The 22,747-nt window shown below is 51.3% G+C and overlaps 10 protein-coding genes across 10 annotated transcripts; 5 read left to right on the forward strand and 5 right to left on the reverse strand.

Moving 5' to 3' along the window:
• Positions 1–104: 104 nt before the first annotated feature.
• CkaCkLH20_09311 (uncharacterized protein) lies at positions 105–1,180 on the reverse strand (the record flags this gene model as incomplete). The annotated part of the gene is made up of 3 exons (XM_038892026.1): positions 105–331; positions 436–864; positions 931–1,180. The coding sequence occupies 3 exons, from the start codon at positions 1,178–1,180 to the stop codon at positions 105–107; spliced, it is 906 nt and encodes a 301-aa protein (XP_038742609.1).
• A 1,018-nt stretch (positions 1,181–2,198) lies between these two features.
• CkaCkLH20_09312 (uncharacterized protein) lies at positions 2,199–4,093 on the forward strand (the record flags this gene model as incomplete). Its single annotated transcript, XM_038892027.1, has 5 exons — positions 2,199–2,430; positions 2,489–2,497; positions 2,577–2,735; positions 2,926–3,039; positions 3,129–4,093. The coding sequence occupies 5 exons, from the start codon at positions 2,199–2,201 to the stop codon at positions 4,091–4,093; spliced, it is 1,479 nt and encodes a 492-aa protein (XP_038742610.1).
• A 788-nt stretch (positions 4,094–4,881) lies between these two features.
• CkaCkLH20_09313 (defects in morphology protein 1) lies at positions 4,882–6,540 on the forward strand (the record flags this gene model as incomplete). The annotated part of the gene is made up of 2 exons (XM_038892028.1): positions 4,882–5,215; positions 5,276–6,540. The coding sequence occupies 2 exons, from the start codon at positions 4,882–4,884 to the stop codon at positions 6,538–6,540; spliced, it is 1,599 nt and encodes a 532-aa protein (XP_038742611.1).
• An 850-nt stretch (positions 6,541–7,390) lies between these two features.
• On the forward strand, positions 7,391–8,253 carry CkaCkLH20_09314 (putative o-acetyltransferase; the record flags this gene model as incomplete). The annotated part of the gene is made up of 3 exons (XM_038892029.1): positions 7,391–7,491; positions 7,565–7,801; positions 7,881–8,253. The coding sequence occupies 3 exons, from the start codon at positions 7,391–7,393 to the stop codon at positions 8,251–8,253; spliced, it is 711 nt and encodes a 236-aa protein (XP_038742612.1).
• A 585-nt stretch (positions 8,254–8,838) lies between these two features.
• Positions 8,839–9,324, reverse strand: CkaCkLH20_09315 (uncharacterized protein; the record flags this gene model as incomplete). The annotated part of the gene is made up of 1 exon (XM_038892030.1): positions 8,839–9,324. One exon carries the CDS (start codon positions 9,322–9,324, stop codon positions 8,839–8,841), a length of 486 nt encoding a protein of 161 aa, XP_038742613.1.
• An 819-nt stretch (positions 9,325–10,143) lies between these two features.
• On the reverse strand, positions 10,144–10,851 carry CkaCkLH20_09316 (uncharacterized protein; the record flags this gene model as incomplete). Its single annotated transcript, XM_038892031.1, has 1 exon — positions 10,144–10,851. The coding sequence occupies one exon, from the start codon at positions 10,849–10,851 to the stop codon at positions 10,144–10,146; it is 708 nt and encodes a 235-aa protein (XP_038742614.1).
• A 931-nt stretch (positions 10,852–11,782) lies between these two features.
• CkaCkLH20_09317 (uncharacterized protein) lies at positions 11,783–12,568 on the forward strand (the record flags this gene model as incomplete). Its single annotated transcript, XM_038892032.1, has 1 exon — positions 11,783–12,568. The coding sequence occupies one exon, from the start codon at positions 11,783–11,785 to the stop codon at positions 12,566–12,568; it is 786 nt and encodes a 261-aa protein (XP_038742615.1).
• Positions 12,569–12,667: 99 nt separating this feature from the next.
• Positions 12,668–14,339, reverse strand: CkaCkLH20_09318 (het-s domain protein; the record flags this gene model as incomplete). The annotated part of the gene is made up of 2 exons (XM_038892033.1): positions 12,668–14,213; positions 14,287–14,339. The coding sequence occupies 2 exons, from the start codon at positions 14,337–14,339 to the stop codon at positions 12,668–12,670; spliced, it is 1,599 nt and encodes a 532-aa protein (XP_038742616.1).
• A 2,227-nt stretch (positions 14,340–16,566) lies between these two features.
• CkaCkLH20_09319 (methyltransferase domain-containing protein) lies at positions 16,567–19,632 on the reverse strand (the record flags this gene model as incomplete). The annotated part of the gene is made up of 8 exons (XM_038892034.1): positions 16,567–16,618; positions 16,667–17,086; positions 17,179–17,316; positions 17,376–17,413; positions 17,460–17,482; positions 17,539–17,661; positions 19,208–19,242; positions 19,304–19,632. The coding sequence occupies 8 exons, from the start codon at positions 19,630–19,632 to the stop codon at positions 16,567–16,569; spliced, it is 1,158 nt and encodes a 385-aa protein (XP_038742617.1).
• A 1,583-nt stretch (positions 19,633–21,215) lies between these two features.
• CkaCkLH20_09320 (uncharacterized protein) lies at positions 21,216–22,451 on the forward strand (the record flags this gene model as incomplete). Its single annotated transcript, XM_038892035.1, has 2 exons — positions 21,216–21,296; positions 21,348–22,451. The coding sequence occupies 2 exons, from the start codon at positions 21,216–21,218 to the stop codon at positions 22,449–22,451; spliced, it is 1,185 nt and encodes a 394-aa protein (XP_038742618.1).
• Between the last annotated feature and the right edge of the window lie 296 nt (positions 22,452–22,747).

The raw sequence follows: 22,747 nt of genomic DNA on the forward strand, positions 1-22,747 counted from the left end.
AGCCGGGCCGTCTCTGATGTACGAGTTGACTAGTAAAAGGACTCGTTCATTTCTCAAATTTTTGCAGATTTGGTTCAATGAGCAAGATGTCATTTTATTTGGTTCTATATGTTGTGTTTGGACGGACTGTTTCGGGTGCGATAAATGATCTCCTGCAAATTGTTGTGCTCCTTCACAGTCTTAGCACCAAGCGGCTTGGACATGCTAAAGGGATTCACTTTCTTCAGAGCAATATTGTCGAACTTCTGCCGAAACGACTCGAAGTCCCAGCACTTGCCCCAAGTGTTGGCGTCAGGCAAAGGGATTTCTGTGTGTTCATACCACTGATATACTGCAGTAGTGTTTTGTTAGTCTCGGTTCAAATTGATGACTTGATGTTTTGCCATTCATAAATCCATTGCCGCACGAAAAGAACCGGGGCATGTCAGTACTCACCATAGACACCAGGGTCTCCAGCGCAGGTCAGATGGTCTAGGATCATGGCCAGACAGTGTGCGATATGCTCTGCATGCATCGGAACGCTTTCTGTGCCGTTTTTGTAATAGTACTCCTTGTAAACTGCCTTTCGAATGTAGTCGAGACAGTGAAGCCTGTGGAAAATGAGAGCGTGCGCCAGATAGGTCTTCTCGTTTCCGAGGTGGTACTCCTCCGGCAGCATCACGGCTACAGAAGGGTCTTTCCTGAGAGCAATGATCTCTGCCTCTGTCACTGGAATAGTAGCCTCGGACGCGAGACCCTCCCACATCTCATCGATCTCGGTGTTCGGATAAGATCCCCAAGTCATGTCGCCGCTGCCGCCGGAGATTACTTGCGGTTCGTCGAACCGCACCGTTAGCGGGATCTCAATTCGATCCAACAAAGGGGCTGCAAAAACAACGCATCAGCTAAGCAGCCTGGTTCTCGCGGAGCTGCAGTTGGGATTGTACTGACAGTAGAAAGACACGTCCTTCAGGCGTTGATTCAGGGGCTGCCGGTGCCAGGCGACCCATAGGACTGCTCCGACAGCAATCATCATGACATGAGTGGCAATGCAGATCTTGAGTATCGCTTTAGTGGTTTTGTAGTGACCCTTCGAGTAGATCTGAAGGCTCTCTGCGTCATCGTCCTCGCTGCCGCATGTGCACCGTTTATTCAATGGGACGTATTTGTGGGTGGGCAAAAACATGTTGGATAACATCATGTGTTGCTTTCAAAGGACTTGGGCAAATATCACGGTCGAACTTGCATGAGAAGGTCTTGTCGTAGAAGATTTGGAAGAACAAGTTACCCGCGCATTGTGCAACATACCCCCAGAAGTGGCAGCAGCTTGGTATCAGCCAATGGTCTGAAGCACCATTACCGCACCTCGCAACCACGTTGAACTCAAGACTCGCGCCTATACTGGCGGATAAGCTGAGTACGAGTGCGTTCGGGCGGAATATTCCTGACACACAACACGAATTTGAGTCAGTACGGGAGACCAGCATGCATAGTCTAGCCACGAGCTACCGAACTCTGTTTCCCCGCAAAACATGCGATTTTCTCCCTCGCAGTTGAAAAAAAGCTGGAACTTGCCGAAAACTGCTCGCCAGTACTATATGTCACTTCAGGTTGTCAGAAGCTGTACTCTGTGAACTCAAATCTAGTCATGCTGAATCGACAACCTTGGGTGTTTCGACCTGCTCTGGATTTCCGCTTTCAGCACCTCCGGAGGTTAAACTTCGACCTACTTCGACCTAGAGTGTCTGGAACGCCCTGTCTTTGGTGGTCATCATGCCTGCATGTTTGTTGTTTTGGTCATTTAGTAGTTGCACATCCTTGGACTGGAAGTAAGTTCAGGGGAGCCGGCAGGGGCTTGATATGATCTAGATACTCGGTGAGCATCTGCATCGGACTGTTGTCGTTTTCCCCTTGTTATTTCGAATCCAAGTACTGAATCCTGGATAATGCCAATGTCGTCTTGAGATAGAGTCCAACACTAGAGTCCAACACTATCTACCAACGCGCTTTCGACTTCGCATTCGGTTCAGGGCACTTGGGAAAGCATCTGTTTTCGTTCCGTTTTTTCCACGACAGCAATCCTAACCTATACTTCGTACAGCTTGGACTAGATAAAGCCTTGATTACATACAGACTTGACTCCATACAGCCGTGATCAGTTTCGATCAAATTTACGGTCTCTGAGTAACGTCATGCATGTCTTGGGTAGAACCGACACCATGCGTTACGATGGTTCTCTCGACCAAGGCCAAGAAAAGGGCCCGGACATTGAGCCCTCGGTTGTGCGAGAGCAGCTCGGTAACGGTACTGCTGTTACTATTACCCATACACGTTGGTGGAAGGACCGAGGACTGAGAAGCCTCAACATGCGCTTGCTTGCCATCTTCCTCACCCCGCTGATGATAGGGTACGACGGCACCCTTATCGGCTCGTTGCTGTCCATGCCCCGTTGTAAGTCCTCAATACCTGAATATAACAGAAGCCCAGGCTTAACACACACACGCTTTAGGGTACCGAGGTAAGAAACGGGAAAGCTTGAGATGGCCCGTTGTCCGTCGCAGACAAACAAGCTAACAACACAAACCAAAACACACCAGATCTCGGTCTGAGCCCCGAGGACGGCAGTCTCGTCGGGTTGATGGGTGCCGGTTACGCATTTGGTGCGATGATCGCCTTCCCCGTCTTTAGCTGGGCCGCGGATACCTTTGGCCGAAGACTCGTGATCATGTTAGGAGACGTCATCGTTCTCGGCGCCGGTGAATTCCCTCCCACACCATAACGGTTCCACGGATGCCAGAGGTTTCTGACTTCTACTCCTAAGTACTCGGACAAATGTTCTGCTATAATGCACGTCTATACGTGCTCACTCGATTCGTCGTGAGCCTCCGGTTTCTCTAAACACTCAAGCTAGAAAGCGCGTTCTAATCAGACATTAGCTTGGCGTAGGCTCCATGCTCGTCGCCTCCAGCAGCCCGGTCCTGCTGACGGAGATCGCACACCCCCGGCAGCGAAGTCTGCTGGTCGCCGGGTACGGCTCTCTGTTCTTCGTTGGATCAATAGGTGAGCCATGCCAGCTTCAATATCCCTCTAACTTTATCTTCCTCTCTCTAGCTCTCCCTGTCTCTTCTTTTGTTGACTATCTTTCCAAGTCGTCGCTTGGGTCTCCTTCGACAGCCTGTACACTCCCACTGAATGGAGCTGGCGGATCCCGACATTGCTGCAAATCATCCCGCCCGCGCTTCAACTGCCACTGACGGCCATGGTGCCCGAGTCCCCAAGATGGCTCGTCTCGCAGAACCGTCATGAAGAAGCTAGAAACATGCTCGTGCGGTTCCACGCGAACGGCCGAAGCGACGACGGTGACGAGGGCGTGGCGACGGAGTACGCCATGATCCGCCGCGCCATCGAGCTGGACCGCCGGGGCACAGCAGGCTGGCTCGCTTGGATACGGGGCCCGGGAAACCGCCGGCGCCTCCTCTTGGTCGTCTCCTGCACCGTCTTTGGGTCGTGGAGCGGCGGCAGCATCATCAATGTCTACCTCTCGATGGCCCTACGGAAAGTCGGCATCACCTCGCCGGCCCAGCAGACGGGGATCAACGGCGGGCTGCAGGTCTTCAACCTCTGTGCCGCGCTCCTCGGCGCCGGCCTCGCCGACAGGCTCGGGCGCCGCCCGCTCTTCCTCGCCTCCGCCGTGGTCATGCTTCTGGCCATGGTAGGCTTCACCGTGGCCACGGAGCAGTTCGTCGAGCGCGCCCAGCCGGCGTCGGGCGTGGCGCTGGTGGTGATGGTCTTTCTGTTCCAGTTCGGCTACGACCTGGGGTATGCCCCGTTGACGCCGATGTATATATCCGAGATCTGCGCCTACCACCTGCGGGCTAAGGCCATGGCTCTTCACTATTTCTTCATGTACGCCTTTAGCGCAGTCGGCCTGTACGCCAACCCCGTCGCGCTGCAGGCGTTGAGCTGGAGATACTATATCGTGTACGTGGGCATATTGGTATTCGAGGTTGCTTTTACGTACTTCATGTTTCCGGAGACGAAGGGTTATACTCTAGAGGAGGTTTCTGCTATCTTCGACAAAGGGGATTCGGAGTTTTCGAGGGCGCACACCTAGAACTGTGTGTTATGTGCAGCGCGCAAGCCACTATGCAGACAGATCAGAGCAGCCAAGGGGAAAGTCGCCGTCGATGGATCGCCGAGAGCCTAATGCTCTTCATATGGCGCTTCTCTCAGGCACAGCTCTTTCTCATAAGCAGAAACCAGCGGCTGGAGCGAGCACCTTGGCTTATCATTCCAACTTATTGATCCTACGGGTAGGATGACGGGGACGGGTAGCTCACTGTTCCTAGGATGAGGGGGTGCCAGCTTACTGTTCCGATTAGGGGGCTGAGATCACTGTTTGTATTATTGAGATGTTATGTTATCCCGTTAACCCCGAGATGAACACTTGCACCATCACTTTTTCCTGCTTATTCAGGTGGGTGAAGACTGAAATGTGTAATCGTTAGGTATTCTGGCGAGATGTTGAATCGACCGAAAAATAAGGGCGCCTGCTTTGTATTGCGCAGCGAATAACATTTGCTGCATCTAATACAAAAACTATTTACTAGGACTTTTATTGGCTTTTAACATAGAACAAGCCGCTGATTGGCTAGTAATTCGCTTCAAGAGATTTAGAGACTCTCATTGGACAAAAAGCATGCAACGAATAAGGTACGCTGTAAAAGTGTTACGTGAGCAGCAGGCAACACCACCTGAGCGCGCGCCTCTATCGCCACTTCCTCCAGCGCGCTCCGCGTTTTTAGCGGCGATCTCCCCGCTGAGTCGTGACGCTGTGAACGTTGTCCAAGGGAAATCTTTCCCTCCCCACCAGCAACACCATGTATCTTGACTTGCAACACAATGGCTGCGTTCGCTCTTGACTCTGACGACGATTATGGCTACGATCTTTCTTTGGAGGACGAAACCTTGCTAAGCCAGCTCATCACCGACGACCCCAATCCCGCTTCCACGCACCCCGCCGCCAGCACTGTTGCCTCCGACCTGGGCATCGACACTGTGGCCGAGGAAGAATTTCGCCTGAACGATGTTCCCTCTGATGCAGTCTCTTTCGAGACGTCTGCTCCGGCAAAGGCGCCCCTGCGGTCAACTCGGAGCCGCCACAGGGCTGCTTTCGGCACCGATGGGAGGAAGCCCTCTTCGTCAAATGGCGACCGCGTCGTCAACTACCCGGATCGTGAGTTTACTGCCGGCTTAGGATGGTTCTCTGAAGACTGACTGACTGGGAAGCGACTAGTGAGCAAGGCAATGTCTAAAGGCGACTCCGGCACCCGCTCGTCACCCTCGAAAGCGAAAGTAGCTCCCCCGCCCGAACCCTCCGATGATACTCTTTCGCCGCTCGTACGGTTCCGTTCTTTTCCAAAAAAGCCACTTTCTGTCACCGATCTGACTGCTGGCGCGTGGTGCGAGCTGCAATACTTCTACACCCTGACGAGATTGCCCTTTGGCCGGAAGACGCGGACGGCGGCGATGAAGCAGGGGACGAAGGTGCATCAAGACCTCGAGGATGAAGTACACACGACAGTCCGAGTCGAGATCGCGAGCAAGGAAGACGGATTTGGTCTGCGGATGTGGAACCTGATCCAAGGCCTGCGAACCCTGCGCGATACGGGCATGACCCGCGAGCTGGAGGTCTGGGGTTTCGTGGACGGCAACCTGGTCAACGGTGTCATCGACGGCCTGAGCTATGAGAACCCCGACCCCGAATTTGAGCTGCAGCTGAGCCAAGAGTCAGGGGACCAGAGCCAGGCCAGTATCACGGACTACTTCCCTTCAGACAAACAGAAGGTCCCGCAGATCTACCTGACGGACGTCAAGACGCGAGGGACTATGAAGGCGCCGAATAGCCCGGTGATGCTACGGCCTGCGAAGGTCCAACTCTTCCTTTACCAGCGGTTTCTGTCAGAAATGGCGGCGGACAAGCTGGACTACTTGCGCATTTTCCGGCGGTATAACATCAATCCCGACGAGCTCTTCTCAGACTCCTTCATTGCTCAGATTGGCAGCTTGCATGACGAGCTTTTCTTCGATGTGAACTCGTCCCCAGATGGAGAGTACGTTCCGCCTTCATCGAGTACGGAGACAGATACGACAACATCAAATCAACCGCAAGTCTCAGCACCAGATTTCATCAAATACAGAACCCTTCGCGAACTCCTTCCTCTACTTGCTTCCGAGCTGAAACAGACCTTCCCACACGGGGCGGACTCCATCGGCAGACTCCTCGCAGTCGAATATAGATACCGTGGAGACGGCTCCCTCATCGACAGCCAGGTATTCCCTATGGACGACCGCGCTCTGAACCTGTATTTGGGTAGCACTATGGAGTGGTGGCGCGCCGACCGAGAGCCGCGGGGCGTACAAATCGAGGAGACGTACAAGTGCCGCATGTGCGAGTTTGCGGGTGATTGCACGTGGCGGTCAGCCATGGACGAGGAGAGGTTGCAGGCCTCGAAACAGCGGCTGGCTAGTCGCAGGAAGCGAGATGCTGCGAGTGGGTGAGTTAGCCCATGACCTACTGCATTTCTTCGATATGTGTTTTTGGCATTCTCAGTTGGCGAGGCGCATGGAATACAGGAGGAGTTCTGGTCTTTGCATACCTACATATTGCGAAGTAGTTCATGGATACGAGTTCACGAATTACGATCTCATTGGTAATTATGCCCAATAAAATTCTTTCGAGGCACTGAAAAACCCACCTTGAGGCCACTCGGCAAACCACTGCCGTCGTCACTGTTATATTGTCGCTATGATCATTACTATGAACCTTTCCCCCAGCCTGAAGTCACGGCGCTACGGTGTCTACTTTTCTGGGGCTGAGAGCCATGTGTTCTGCCCATAGGTAGGCACTAATGGGAGGCAACAGTTGTCGTCTCACCCGTGACTCTTTTTGCGGGCGAAATGCAGGCGGGATATGTATTCCGCAGAGGCTCGAGCATCGTGGGTGGTCCAGAACACGGCCCGGCGCCCCGCGTTGAGCCCCACGGCGCCGGCACCCGCTCCCGAGATTTAACCTTTCCATCCATTCAGAGGCCGTCGGGATAATTTTCGGGTCAAACCCCCCTCTCCATCGAGCACTTCCTGATTCGGGAAACGCATCGTGGCGGAGTCTCCGCCTCAACGTATTCTCGTGTCTCGCCGCCGCTTAGAACGACAGTTTGCATTGGCCTTGGACGTACACGTCGGGAAGTTCCTTGGGGACAGCAACACCTTTTTCAACGAGCAAATCATTTGGTAGTCGACTTTTCAACTTCAAAACTCCCGACTACCTGCCTACCTACCTGACGTCTGGACCATCATCCCCGCCTGAATCTTCAACCTCACCTCACAACAAACCGCAAACGCAACCACAATGGCCCGATCCCAGAAGGACCCCGCGATCCTCGAGATCGCACGCACCCTCAAGAACACGCCCTGGTGCGAGAACTACGAGCTCATGGTCTCCGGCATGATGTGAGCCGCACCGCACCGCGCCTCCTCTCCGTCTTCGTCGCCCGGGGCAGCAGCAAACTCACACGAGAAACAGGTACAACCCCGTCGACCCGGTCCTGGTCGAGGGCCGCCACCAGGGCCGGTGCCTGGCCCGCGACTTCAACGACCTCGACCACCGCAAGCACACCGCCGACGAGGTCGCCGAGAAGAAGTCCGAGATCCTGGGGCGGATGCTGGGGCGCGTCGGCGCCGGCACGTTCGTGGAGGCGCCGTTCATCGTGGATTACGGGTGTAATGTCATTTTCGGCAAGAACTGCTTCGCCAACTTCAAGTACGTCCTCTCACTATTTTCCTTGCCTTACCTTTTTCCTGTTTTCGAAGGGGGATGAAGATACTGACGAAATAACCAGCATGACAATCCTCGACGTGAGTCTCGTCACAATCGGCGATCGCGTCCAGTTCGGTCCCAACGTCAGCATCTACACCGCGGGCCACGACACCTCGGTCCTCTCGCGCATCAAGTTCGTCGAGTACGGGCTTCCCGTGACCATCGAGGACGACTGCTGGATCGGCGGCGGCGTCATCATCATGCCGGGCGTCACCATCGGCCGGGGTACGACTGTCGGTTCGGGGGCCGTCGTGACCAAGAGCTTGCCGGCGTACTCTGTTGCCGTGGGCAGCCCCGCGAGGGTGATCAAGACGTTGAGGACTGTAGAGGAGGAGATGGCGGATCCGCAGAATCCGTACCGGGATCTGCCTGGCAACCTGCCTGAGAGGGATTGAATTGGATCGGGGTGGTGAAAATGGAGTCTGGTGTGGAATCACGGGACGGACTGGGTGTGCGCTGTTAAAGAGAGAACAATGAGTTATGAAATCGAATGCTTCTTTTAGGCTACTTTATGACAAGGCCACGGAGGCAGTAGTCGACTATCTAACTTCTGCATAGGTTGTATTCATTGTGCAGAGCTTTCCATCGCCTGCTTTTTTCTCCGTCTCTACCGCTGCCTGGTATCGTCTTCGCTGTCGCTGTCCTTCACCACGTCCGCCACCTACTAGTATCGTTTGCTGCCGTACTAATACTTTATGTGTTTTTTTCTACTGTCCTTGTGGAATGTTGTCTGTGTTTGTGGATGCCACCCTCACTGATCGTTTATCGTTTGTTGAGACGGGGTGTTGTAGTTCTTGTTGTTGCTGTAGTATTTAACACCCGCTTTAACCCTCTACGAGGGATACCATGCCCACACGCCAGCACCATCACCGCATAATGAGGCATAAAGCGTCCTCGTCGGCAGTCTACTAAGGATACCCCGCGACGAATCGGCCAAAGCTGGCGTCAAGCTCGTGGCATCGATTTATCTCCGCGACGTACTAATTCATCTTTGAGTTTGTGTAGTGACAGACCCCTTCCGCGCAGCAATCTAGCCATTCGAGGGCGCGTTGGCACGCGTACGCGGCTTCGAAACCCTGGAATTCTGTTGGAAGATCGTTGAGGTTGTTTCGTAAAAGAACCGAAGTTAAATTGCACCTCTTCTTTCCCAAACCTGATTGCTTCTTCTCTCGGATCTCATCGCAAATGGTCACAGCCGATTTGAAGGGCCAAAATTCCGTGAGGAATTTTTTCTGATCTCGGTACATGTCATCTGATGCCTCTGCGGATAGTTCGGCTATAATCCACTCTTTGACGGTTCGGGCATGCAATCTGTCGCCCTTGTCGGCATTGAACAGCCTGCAAGCAGTCTCGAGGGTCTTGATCTGTGTACTGCTGTGGTACCACTGCCTCGTGTAGGCGTATGGTGCCGCAGCACCAGCAGCAGGGGCACCTGTGGCACTGGTGGAGAATGGAATGCCGGACATGATGGAGTAGTACTGGGTATCGATGTAAGGTTTGGGTTTTGAAGAACTAGAGCAGACTAATGAAGAAATCTTTGATCTAAAGTTCGATGTTGATGGCGTAAGGTGATGACGGTGGGTTGAGAGATGGATGGTAAGTGGGAAGACATGGGGAATGTTGGGATTTACTTAGGTAGCTTAGGAGACAATAGAAGGAAACAGAGCAGGAGCGAAAGTAAGGAAAGAAGGAGTCAAGGTAGGGAAGGAAGGAACGCAAGGTTGTGATCCTACCAGCTGGGACGTTTGGCTACCTACATTTCCATCCTTCCTTGCCAAAATGAGACATTTGCTATCTTGTTCTTTCTAAAAGCACAAGAATATTCCGCGAGTTTGGAAACTTATTCTCATGATGAAAGACCTATGATACAGCCTGTCACCCTCTGAGATCGACACTCCGATACCGAACTCATGTGGGTTTAATTAGAACCTGGTGTCTTACACATTGTCCCCGTTTTCCCCATTGACTTCATCATCCTCATTATCCTTGTTATCCCAATTACCCTTGTTATCCCCTGTGTTCTTTTTACTGCGGCTATTCTTTTCATAGTTCTCCTCGTTCTCCTCGTTTCTCGTTGCCTTTATTCTATTCGTTGTCCACGTTCTATCCGTCGTCTTTGTGATCAGCTTTGCTCGTCGTAGATGAAAATCAAGTCGAACCTTCGATGGTAATGTTCAGCATATACCCCGAAGAAGCCATCACGATGGACTCATTGGGTCCTTTCAGCCTCGCAGATAGCATACTCGACCAAGGTTGTCAAACTGTAATCATAAACGCAGCTAACTCTATTCAAGATCAATGAGATTTTCCTCCTCGTCCAACCTTACCTTCTCTCCTTTCGTAGCAGTGAACGGAGAATGCCCATCGAGTTTGGGGTCATACTCCTGGAAATCCCAGCAAACCAGCGTGTCTCCCTCATTGGTCTCGCCCTCAGGCTCATCCTTGTATGGGACGAACTCGTGGCCAGTATCCATCTGCCGATCTGCCTTCTTCATGGCCGTTTTCTTCATGGCCTCCATACTCTCTTTCGCCTCTGTAACAGGATTCTGGACCATCCCAGATCGCCACTTCTGTCTCTCTCCATCAATCTCCGCAAGTCCACCGCCCGGATGGATCACCTGCAGACCCTCAAGGAAATCCCACAACATCAGTTTGCGTGCCAACGTCTCTCTGAGCAGCTTCTGGTCTCTGTCTGTAGCCCGCTCTGACTTTGAAATGAACGCGAAGAGCATGCCCGAAAGAACGCGAACGGCCTTGCGCACATCGCTGAAGCGGTCGAACAGGAGCTTGCAGATTTCGTCTTTCTGGCTAGTGAGTGTGGCGAGCTTCTCTTGAGTTAACTCACCTGATTCAAAGGTACTGATCATCAGCCTGGACATGTCGGCGTGGAGATCCAGTCCGGCCTGGAATCTTGCGATTTCTGTGTCGGTGGTGCTACGGAGAGCCTGGAGATGAGCCAGAGCTGGGAGTTCGGAGGAGTTGTTGGAGGCCATGGTTGATTCTGAAGGCTTGCAGGTTTTGTTTTGTTTTTTCTGCTGTATTTCGAGTATCTTGAACGAAACTGGAGTTTGGTTGCAAATCTTGTAGGATGCAGTTTTATTGTGCCGAGATGCAGGAGATTGTGATGCGAGGTCTTGGGGGAGTTAGCCGTCACATATTTATAACACAATTGGGATAGTGAAAATGGTTTACTGTGTTCAATGCTCTAATGTGATCAGTACATTTGTGAGAGACTCTCAGTTCCATCGACTGCAGTTCTTTGTGTGTCGAGGTGCATGTAGGCGAACAAGTCCTTTGTTTGGACACATCCTCATGTTGATAAAGGCCACCATCAGCTCTGGTATTGTGACGCAATGTTTGGAAGTTGACAAAAGAATCCAAGTATTCTTCATGCTTTATCTAAACTGAAAGCTTCCCAAAGCCAGTCTACTTCTTTTCGTGGTCATTCGAGCTGCGGACTATGTCCACAACATTTATGCGAATTATTATCAAACTCAAAAGCCTCCATAGGAATATAATGAGTCTGGTCATGGATTGAGTTGTTCCGTGTGTTCCTTAGCTGTCCAATTGAGTTGGGCCATTATGTGCCACAACCTGAATTCGCAACTCAGCCGTACGACGCTAGAGCAACCACTTCCAACTGATCGCAAACAACGGGACTCAAGTAGGCATAGTCTCTTTGTTCGACATCCATGGTTTCCTCAGCTGATCTTAGTCTTTTAGCCACATTGCTCGTATTTACAACTTCCAGCCTCGAGTGCCCAGCAGAAGACATTGAATGCCCAGCTGAGGAGATTGAAGCGTGTCTGTGGACAGGTGGACAGTGGAAGCAGGGTCCAGCGTCTATAAATGCATCGATGCCGATCCTTTGTATGTTAAATGTTTTCTGAAGTGTCTGGTAATTTTAAAACCAGCAGATCCATCATGGCTTCTTCCTCGGCTCTTTCAACCACTTGCAAGCTCTTCTGGGTCAACGTCCACAACAACGTCGTCGAGATTGACAACGACAAGGCCGTCTGCGACAGCTCTTACACCAATTGCGTCATAACAGGTACCAGCGGCGGCAAGCTCAAAGCAACGTGCGATTCAAAACTACATTTTCCAGACAGCGGCGTTTCTTCCTTCTATGCTCAGTACTTCTGCGCCTGCAACGACAACCCAGTCTCCGTACCCGACATCGTCACCTGTGGGACGTCATGCTACGACCTCAGCACCAAGTTTCCCAACTGCGAAATGGTCAGCCTCTACAACGGCTTCACCGACGCTAATCCCTCTTCGTCCTACAATGAGGCTTGCACTGCTATGACCTGCGATAGCGCGGGACTGCATTGTACCAACGACTCATCGACCGTCTACACTTGCGACAACAACGAGCATCAATCTCAGATCGCTTCGGATTCTACCCATTCTTATGTATGCAACTGCAAAGGGACAGCGAAGATTCCCTCGCCGTATAGCGGATCCGGGCAGAGCATCCAAGGAAAGGGTTGCGGGACGAATGCGGCCAGTGCTGGAGGAGGTGGAGGTGGAGGTGGAAGTGAAGGTACGGTGGCTTCGACTTCCAGTTCCAGTAGTGGAAGCACTGTGACTACTTCCACGCAGCCTGTTTCAACTTCAGCTGAACGAACTGGATCGGCAGCGAGAGGCCAGGTTTCCAGACGCTCGTTGGTTGCCACTGCTCTCATTGTCATGTGGGTGCTCCAGCTATAACAGTAATCAAGTAGGAAACAAATCTATGTTTCATTCGTAAGGTCTATCATATGCAGAATGTAGACTCCAAAATATCCCGATATATCTGTATATACCCGGCTATAGTACAATATCTCCAAGTTTGAGAAGAACTCTCTCGATGAACCTGACGCCCACTAAGATGCCATCTTCATCCTGCATCTCCTCTCCCCCAAACTCCTTGTTGTCCGGGTCAAGACAGGTCAAGCAAGTGACAACGACCGCAGCGTACCTGTCGCCCATTCGTATCGGCAGCCGCGTCTTCGCCAGCTCGACCAGCCGATCCTTGATCTTCGATGTACCTGAGTCGTTTGATTCGAACGCAAAGCCTTCCAGGCCTATACCCAGGCCAGCCCCGGGCAGTTTCTCTTGGTCAGAGCCATCCGTCTGAGTCTGATAGTCGACAAAGCTCTCCCACAAACCCAGCTCTAAGAGACAAACCCCAAGACTATACACGTCGTGCTGCATGATGTATGCCTCCTGGGCCTGGATACCTTGACGGCTCGGGTGCCTGTAGAGATTTCGTTCCCAAGCCTTGTCGCCAATCTTCAGCGTTTGAAGGTTGACGTGACGAAAAGAATCGAAGCCAACAAGAAACGCTGAGCCTAGCTCGGACTTCGTTGAGTGATCCGGGAACACGAGTATCGTCTCCGGTCGTATGTTCTTGTGGACGAAGTCGAAGGTGTGGATGAAGATCACAGCTCTCGCCAGCTGATTTGCGATGTCAAGGACTCGGCTCAAACTGAATGTGCGCTCTTTCAAAAGATGGGAACGCAAGCTGACGGGAACGTTACCAGTCTCCGGTATAGGCAATTGAAAAATCAAGTTCATTGAAATCAGCCTCTTTGTCTTCGAGTCTTTCCGTTTGACGACGCCCTTGCAGGTGAGGAGACCAAAGTAGTTGATGTCATTCTTTTTCAGCTTCTTTGCCATGCTGTCCACAGCGGTTCTCAGGGGTTGAAGATCGTATTTTGGAGTACAATCGATTGTATCGATGGCGAAAACCTTCGTTGAGCCCGTCTTCCGAACGAGAGAAGTGGTCGAATATTCAATAGCCTGAGTGGTGCTCCAATCCAGCCCGTCCTCTGCGAGCGAAACATGCGGCTCGGCAGTCCCTTCTCCCTTCAAACTATCTCGAATGCTCCGAGCTGTTACGAGCGTGGAATGCATTGAAGATACGTAAGAAGGCCTCCGCGACGGTGTGATCGGAGCATCTGCGATCCCGGGTGATTTCAATAGTTCCGTATCGATAAGCTTGTTGTCGATGCGAAGCATTAAGAACCAGGTAGGATCGAAGATAGTGTGCCACGTCTGAAGTTGTGCAACCGCGTCGTCAATATCGTCTCGACTCAAGACGTATTTCAGTTTCTTCACACCAGACCCAGCGCTAGTCTTGGTGACCGATTCAATTTTGGAAATTGCCAAACTGAACTTGCAGTGTAACGTCTCAAGGATTCTCAGATAAACTCCGCAATGCTCTTCCTCAAGTACTTTGAACACGACCCTAGCGAACTCGATTTGTGACGCGGTCTTGCTCCACATAGCCTCCACGATGAGGAGCCTTTCTTGGACAGCTTCGCTCGCTCCTTTGAAGTCGCGATAGGCAGACATCAGCTTTTTCCCGTATCTTGCGGGCATATGTCAGCATCTCATGAAGGCAGGCTGGGCACTGTGACGTTAAGCCTGGTTGAGTTACGTACTTGAGACATAAGTCAGCTGCCGCTACAGCAGCAAGAACAAGTTCTACAGACATTTGATGGTTCAAGCCATCTCTTTTTGATCTTCAAAGAGGGCTGTGGTGTTGTGTTTGGAGAAGAGGCTATCTGTATTCCTCGACCGACCTTTAAGTGGGTGCGGGGTTATATATAAGGTCGATGGCAAAGTAATAGAAACGCCCTCGGAATTTCCGCTATGCGAGTATGCCTCGCTTATGCACGTGTGCGAGCGAAGCTGACCCATTGCGTCATATTTGTATGCACGTGTCTCGTGATCAGGCTGAGCTGAAAAGACGGGAACCCCCTCATCGCCAGTGATCGCAAAACAATGTGTTTTGAAAATCTTTTTCGGGATGCGAAACGAGTGAACTGAGCGTAAGTTGATGTTATCGGCCTATATGTCGCTGTTGAATTGCTTTGCTGACACATGTCATAAACAGAAACCCTCCTCAAAAGTCATGTTTAGATAGACATTCGCGGTCCAGTATGCCCTCCGATTCCGATCTGGTCCAGGACTCGAAACTCGAGACTCGTTTCGGATGGAGCTCAAGCTCAACGATTCACACGTTTTACGAGAGGGGAACCTCAGATCAAGATAGGACGGTACGATTGGAAGAAAAATGGAAGCGCCAGAGGACACTTGGCCATGGTGCTTTTGGCACTGTTTGGCTGGAGACATGCAAAAGTCCTGCAAGACCGAATGGTCCAAGTGTCAGGGCGGTAAAAGAAATCCTTCTCGATTCTACAGCAGCGAACCAGGTAGATTACCACGTAGAGCTGGAGGCCGTAATGACGTTCTCCCATGAGCAGGTATGTTTATTGTATGTCACTAGGAACGAAGATCGTTAAAGATGCTGACAGCGATCAGTATCTTCCGTTATTTGTTCGATCGTTTGGCTGGTTCGACAGCCCCGACGCCATATTCATTGCGATGCAGTACATGCCGTTCGGAGACCTGCAAAAGTATTTGGTTTACCCAATCCCTGAAGACGAGACAAAGATCATTGCATCTCAACTAGTTGAGGGTCTTCTTCACATGCACCAACATGGATTCACACATAGAGATCTCAAGCCGCGGGTAAGACATCGTTTAAGTACCTCTTATCGCACCTTTCGTTGACAAAAGTACAGAACATTCTGGTGGTAGATCAAGGACCGCAATGGCTGGTACAGATTTCCGACTTCGGCATCAGCAAGCGTTTGCGACCCGATGTGGACAATCATACACTTGGGACGATGGAAAGGGGCACGAGGGGCTTCATAGCCCCTGAATTACTAGGCTTTGTGCTTGAGAGAAACTTTCCACATGCTGTGGACATGTGGTCTCTTGGGTCAGTTATTTTTCGAATGTTAACGGAAGAGCTGTTTCTGCCGGACTTCGAACTGCTGGAGAAATACGCCTCCGCAGAGTTCCAGTTTCCAGTTGACAAATTGAAGTCTTTCGACAATTCGGGGCTTGTAACGGAGCTTTTGAAAAGTCTTCTGGCATCGTCGCCGAAAGAAAGACCCACAGCGTCAAAAGTCCTCGGCCATGACTGGTTCTTGGGTGTTGATAGCTGTCAGCATAAACCCGCACATAATCACCGAGAAGAGGACTTGGTCCTAAGTGAGTCCGAGGAATCGGATGATGCACCTTCAGCAACATGGAGCTCCGATTGAGACCTTCCCAGAAAACACCATGAACAATATCTTGAGGGCAGGGGTAGATTACCGTAATCAGCGCTGAGCTTATCTCTCCTGAACTCATGCCCGGCGTACACCATCATCATTAGATATCTTAGGAACAATCATAATGTAGAAGCTAACCTCTAAGGTGTTCTTAGGAGACGTTCAATGCAGCAAAACTCTACATGAAAGCCAGTTCCTGATTCAGCTCTAGCCGATAAGGAACCAAGCTGCGATCCAGAGTTTCCACTGTCAAACACGTGCGCAAGATGTTCCATGTCAACTCAGCAACATCGCCTAAAAGCACCATAGTACCACTTCTGAAAGACGCTGAGTCTGTATCAGCAAGAACAATAGCCTGTGGAAATTGGAAGAATGGTAGCAAATGAGGAATGCAGTCTGGGAAATAAGTAAAGTCCGGTCATGAATGAACCTGTATGCTGTGGCAGAACATTATTGTGGAGGCGCCATCAAGTCAAATACGCTGTATTGAAGTTCGAATTTAACTGCGAGGATGAAACGCAATACGAAGCAAGATTTTCCAAAAATTACATCTACTCAGATCAGACGTCTTTAAGCCAACATATCGTTAGAGGCATCTTAGTCAAACTCGTCAATAGTACTCTCAGGCTTTCTCGCGTAAACACAGTGGCTGCCAAAAGTCAGCAAGAGAAGCAATACCACCAACGATCATACTTACACTCTCCAATAAGCATGAATCTTCCTATCCCGAATCTCCTTCCGAGTCAAAGCGCAAAGAGTGATGACTTCCTCTTTGCTCCAGCCCAGAACGCGAGTAAGCAGCGCCAGCGAAAGCCCCTCGAGTCCCAAGTCCAGATTCACGCACTGGAAGCTACCGAGCTCCTTCAACTTCGGATCCCTGGGCCATGAATTCAACGGCCACTTGTACTCCTTGAACCCGATATCCACAAAGCCGGCCTTTTTGATAGGATCGAGGTGTGTCGACATGCTGACCAGCGGCCGGCCGAGCTTTTCCGAGGCCTCGGCCACTGCGCCGTGCCAACGCGAAATGGCCGAGTCTTTGGTCAGCGTGTCGTCGTCGCAGCCGACGGGTAGAGCCAGGTCGTCGATTTCAAACCAGCCGTTGGGGGAGAGGTTGCTACAAAGAGGGTGTTGTCAGCATGTTCTCAGATATGGTTTTGTTTTGCATGGAGACATATGGGATTTTGCAAATATGACGAAAAGTCGTACTCGTAGAACTTCTGGATCATTGCAGGAACATCGGCGAAGCAGCCGGCCATGCCTCGGCACATGATGAAGTCAAAGGGTTTCGTCCACGTCCACTCCTTTTCCAGATCGTCGATCTCGAAGGAGCAGTTAGGGGGAGTCCTGTCACATCTCAGCTTCATAACGTTGACTTCACAATATGAAAGACGTGGACTCAATACCATCCAGGCTGGATTGGACTGAGATCAACCCCAACAACCTGGGCACATTAGCTTCGTTCCTTTTCGGGACGAGATGGATCACACCTCTGCAGAAGGGAAGGCATCGGCTAGTCGATCATGCATATCAGTATCACTCGACTCGTAAGGGTCGTGATTTGCTTACCGTAGTCGATGGCCCATAATCCGGTCCCCGTGCCGATGTCAAGAACCCGCTTAGCAGTCTTGTGTCCCGGATTCAAGGCCAGGTCACCATCGAAGCAAATGATCCATATGCGGTGCTGCAGATCTACGGGCAACGAGATCAACAAGTTAGCAAATCGTCCCGTGAATGGTTACTGTTGTGGTCTTGCCTCACCTAATCTCTCGTTCTCGCGCTTCCAATTGCCCCTAGTTGTCAGCATTCCTGATATCCTCAAGTAATTATGAACTTAAAGTGTGTTCTTACGTCGTCATTGGGGTAGCTATACTCTGTTCTTTTTGTAAGCACCATAGAATAATACCCAACAATGAGTTGGTTCTCGAAGGAGGTACATACTCCCAGCGCTGAGAGAGTGGTACGTTCTCCCATTCTCCTGCTGGTTCTCTAAGATACTCGATCTCAGAGAAGCCAGACTAGATGATTCATAGCCCTGTCGATCGAAACCCGGTTAGCATATAAGCGTAGGATAGACTATGACGGCCTTCCTTACATCGTCAAGATCCGGCACATTGTTCGCATCGACAGGTTGCTAAGCATGAGAGTCAGCGCTGCAAAAACACCGTAAAAGTGGGTTTGATAGCATTACGTCCTGAGGGTCCTGCATCGTCGTGGCTTGTTCACCAAATAGTAGAGAAATACCGACTTCTCAGATCTGCAATTCCCGTTTCTTGGGCAGATGTCGCGATAACTTCACGCCAAGGAAATGACGCAAAACCCGAAAGAAACCGAAGCAACTCTCTAGGAACCCCAGCACAGGGGGATCTCGCACATAAATACAACGCTTCCCCACCGAATCAAGCCCATCACGTCCGCTGCAGAACCAACAACTTTCGGGAACAACATCCAACATCGGCGTCCGAGTCATTCCGAGATCAAATTCGCCGACATTATTGGATCGTTTGATCAAAGAGTTATGAATGGATTGCGCGGTGCGGAATATGATTCGTGAGTGAAGAGAGTCCTGCACCGGAGACCAGCGACGTGCAGCCGGCGCTAGAAGATACCCCTGCGGAGACCCTGTTCATCAGCACATCGTATCCACTGCGGGATGCCCTGCAACGGTCGTTTTGCTGTTCTTGGGATCCTTGGGGTGTTCCCTTTGAGAGCTCAGCAGCCCATGGATATTAATGACGAGTGGTGTAGAAGCACGCGTGATAGACAGCATTTGATTTTTCTCCCGTCAGAGTTGAATCGAGATGATCACTGCAGTCCTTGTTGATAGCCACACAGTCTCCATAATGAGTCTGCCACGAATTCAACAGCGATACACGAGGTGGCGTTCCATGGTAAACGTTTCCAGTTGACCAGTTGAGAATTAGATATTATGTAGCTATGATGATGATATATATGACAGAGTTCTGGCTTAGTTACAGTCTGGTTTTCCATCAATTCTGCAGTGTTTACGGTTGGGGCATGGCCGGTGCCGCATGCACTGTCGAGCCCGAGGCCCAGGTTGCAAACTCAGCCATCCAAATCCAGCAGCACACGATGGGAATCAAGGCAATCAACACCCACCACAACTCCACAGTCAATCGCCGTCTCAGCCAGCGTTGGCACCTCGCGCCGAGTTTCCTTCGGTGTGAGCACACTGTAGTCCCATAGACAAGACAACCCAAGCCCGGTCGGGATTCACATTCCATGTGCTCTCGTCGTCGCTGCATGAGAAGTCTAAACCCGTCAGCGGTTAGCAATCTGACGCAGTTTTCCATCTTTTCTGACGACAACTCACGGTACGCTGCCTCTACAAAACCGGAGGTCACTGCCGAGATCGCATCGCTTGTCGTTTGGACACTCCAGATGCAGCATCCGGCGCTCCATAAGCCATTCCACCTTGAGGCGGACACCCGTGTCGACCAGGTAGTAGAAGTAGCTGTTCGTGTGTTTCAATGAAAGCGCGTCGGGGTAGATGAGTTGTTTTGAGATGAGCAGATGGATCTCCGGCGGCAAATCGGTGAACGTTGCCAATTCCTTATCACCGGAGGCCTCGCAATCAGCACGCCGGGTTCGGGCATCTGCGGGTCCCGCAGTGGGTCGTCGGAGAGACACGGCCGGCTCCATCGCCGAAGATGAAACGGCGTCACGCGGGGTGCAGGCTAGGAGTTCGGGCTGCATAGGGGGGCCAGGAAAGTAGCGTAAAAACTGGTTCGAATATGACCTTGCTCTTTGTAGTGTGTGTGAAGAAACAACAAAGACCAGAAGAAGACGTTGCGGCGGACTCTGAGCGGCAATCGATACCAGATATTGTAGTCAGAAATCCTGCTGCCTCGAGGTGATGTTTTGGGGAGACCAACCAGACCGTGGCAGCGCTCCTAGCGCGTCAGATACGAAGTTTCAGTCCGTCCGCCGGCGGGGAATTCCTGTGCTGTGTCAGCCAAGGCAGACGCCAGTGTGGCTGGTTTCAGGAACGGCTTTGCCGCATTCGGGTCACGCAACGTGGCTCGGCCGACAGGCGGCAATTCTAGCTCCACCGAATGACCGCGTGCGCTTGGCTCAGTTGGAATTGTAAATAAGGGGAATGGCTGCCTTCGTTCTGACACGTGGCATTCAATTCGCTGAAGACAGAGTTGAGCAAGGGAAATCAGGACACTTCATGCATCAATGCCTACCTTTAGTCTGAACTGCTTTGCGACAGCTGGCAACAGCCGGCATCGAACCAAGGCTTCCGGCCAACGCGTGTTGTTGTTTATGTTGGGATGAGGTTTGCGAGCAGCAGGAGATGTTGATACTGGTGAACTAAGGTCGCTGGTCTTCTCCTTGGAATCTTTTCTGATCTACAGTATGGAATGTTTCTTCTTTTGTGAAGAAGAAGATAAGTTGTTGGTTGAGTCAACTCCTAACTGAAAGCTCGCTCGTGAAGCCAGACCCAGCTTTAGTCTTAAGCATGGAGAACTTCGGAAACATGCTCTTTGGGAAAGAGTCCTTTTGTAGTATCATGTTTATGAGAACTGGCAATCTACGATTTGTTGCTGTTTGTGTCTTGGAAATGAGTATCTGAGCCACTGAAGGATTACGACCAACGCGGTGATATCTCTCACAACAATGCTTTCAACGTGCAAGAACGATCATTGGGATTATGTTTCTGGATTTTTAAAAAGGGAAGACAGAGTACGGATATCCTCAGATCTTCTGAAGCGGCAAGAACTATCTTACCTCGTTCCTCGTCAAAGAGCAACTGCCTCGTCAGAGACTTTAGCGGACACATCTCAATAGCTACTTCCTCCTCGATGCGAGACTTCACACTTTGCACTTACCACAATCTTCTCAAGCTTCACACTGACTATATCTACTGAGACTCTACAGTTGCCGCGTCTTCTTGCCCTCTTCGCACTTTCTCAGTACACGTCGTGGACCTACGCCGATCTTAGCGTCACGATCTTGCCTCGCAAACTCGTCGAAACTGTCAACCCTTCCACTTTTGAGTCTCCAAAACAATTCTTTCCATTCGAAGCAAGCCCGGCTTGTTCTTTCCTGAAGGGCCGCATACTTGCCGTCTTACACACAGCACATTGGCCCTTCCTCAGTCGCAACCTGGCCAAAATCGCAACATCATTGCGAACCAAGTTCCTTCTTCCAATAAATCTCTAACTATATCTTTCTATTTCTAGTGCCCATTTCGGAAAATCACGACGTTTCTCACTACAATGCCCAATATCGTACCTATCGACAAACCTGGCAGCATCTCGGCTCATAGGGAACCTCCCAAAGCATCAAGTAACCTGAAGGTGATTTCAGGTCCTCCAGATCATACGTATCATGGCTTACCAAAAATACAGAGTGTCCGCGGCGCATCGGCCAAGATACCTTCCCGCAAGCAACTCCTCTCGTCACGCGTTAGAGTCGGACCGAGGCCTGGAGTCAGACCCAAGCCTGGTAATCACATCAAACACAACTCATCGAAGGCTCAGGCGGTTGAGATCCGAAAGGTGGCTCCAGTTCGGAAGGTGGTCACCGGGCAATCTGGTAATCATCTCAGAGCCAAGCTTTCCAGCAACCTGACGATCACCAAACCCATTGGCAACGAGGCGAAGGTGGGAGACAAGAGATCACACGCCGAAGTCTCTGGTTCCAAGGTCGGTTCGGCCAAAGCTACGACAGCCCAGGTCACCGAGTCGCCGAAGCCGAAGAAGACGAAGATCGACAGCGTTGGTCACAACGTGGACCGCCCCAACAAGGCAATGGACAACCGCAAGCACGAGGACATTGTCACCGCACTTGAGTTCGCGGATTGGTGCTTCAAGGCGGATGCCGCGGGGTTCATTTTGTCCCACGAGATCAAAATGCAGATCTGCAGCAACCTTACCGTGCCGGGTTCAACAACAGAGGAGTACATGACCAATCTCATGTCGTCTCAAAAGTTCCAGGAAGTGGCCAAGCGAGCCTTTCGGATCTTCAAAGGAGAAGAGCCAGTTGATGATGCTGTCATTGTCACCTTCGTTGTCGCCGATTCGACGAACCCTGACGGCCCAACCTCCAAAGCATGGGTCACGGCTCAACTCGTTGCATGTCTTGCACCAGAGATGGACTTTAAATGGAGAAAGACGGGGATATACCGAGGATACAAGCGGCTTCTTCGGTACCTTCAAGGTTGCAGGAATGATGAATACGCGTTCGACCCTGACCTAGGAACTGTCCTTCTTCGGAAGGCCCGCGCTGGCGAGGGTGTTAAGACGCTGAACCCTCTCAAGCCTACAACGGAGTCGACAAATCACACTTCCGTCAAAACCAAGCCGCTCGAACAGGCGCCGGAAGCCATCGATCAGTCTGAGCATCTCAAGCAATCCAGCAACATCAAATCTCTGCCGACGCATCTTCGCAAGGACAAGGCAACAAATGCCTCAGTTGCTAGCGGACCGCCTCGCGAGAAAGTACTTGAGTGAAGTGTGTTCGCCAATTTTATACGCTTTGCAAGTATAACGACGAAGGCTAGTTGATCTTTCTGGGAGAGGGGGCAAACATTCTTGTCGAGGTTCTTCCGAATAATTATGGCGTCCATACGGGGACGTGAACAACGAATTTGGAGTATGCGACGCAAGGCGCTCTTACGGTATGAAACAAGAGTATCGATGGCCGCGATGGCTTTACATTGCGCAGGGCTAGTTTGAGGCCATGATTGCTTGGTTAGAAGTGCGTAAGCTGCGCACAATCGGGGGAAGGCGTAGTGAGGTAGTCTTCA

This window comes from Colletotrichum karsti, assembly GCF_011947395.1.
Source record: "Colletotrichum karsti strain CkLH20 chromosome Unknown Scaffold33, whole genome shotgun sequence".
Classification (NCBI taxonomy): domain Eukaryota; kingdom Fungi; phylum Ascomycota; class Sordariomycetes; order Glomerellales; family Glomerellaceae; genus Colletotrichum; species Colletotrichum karsti.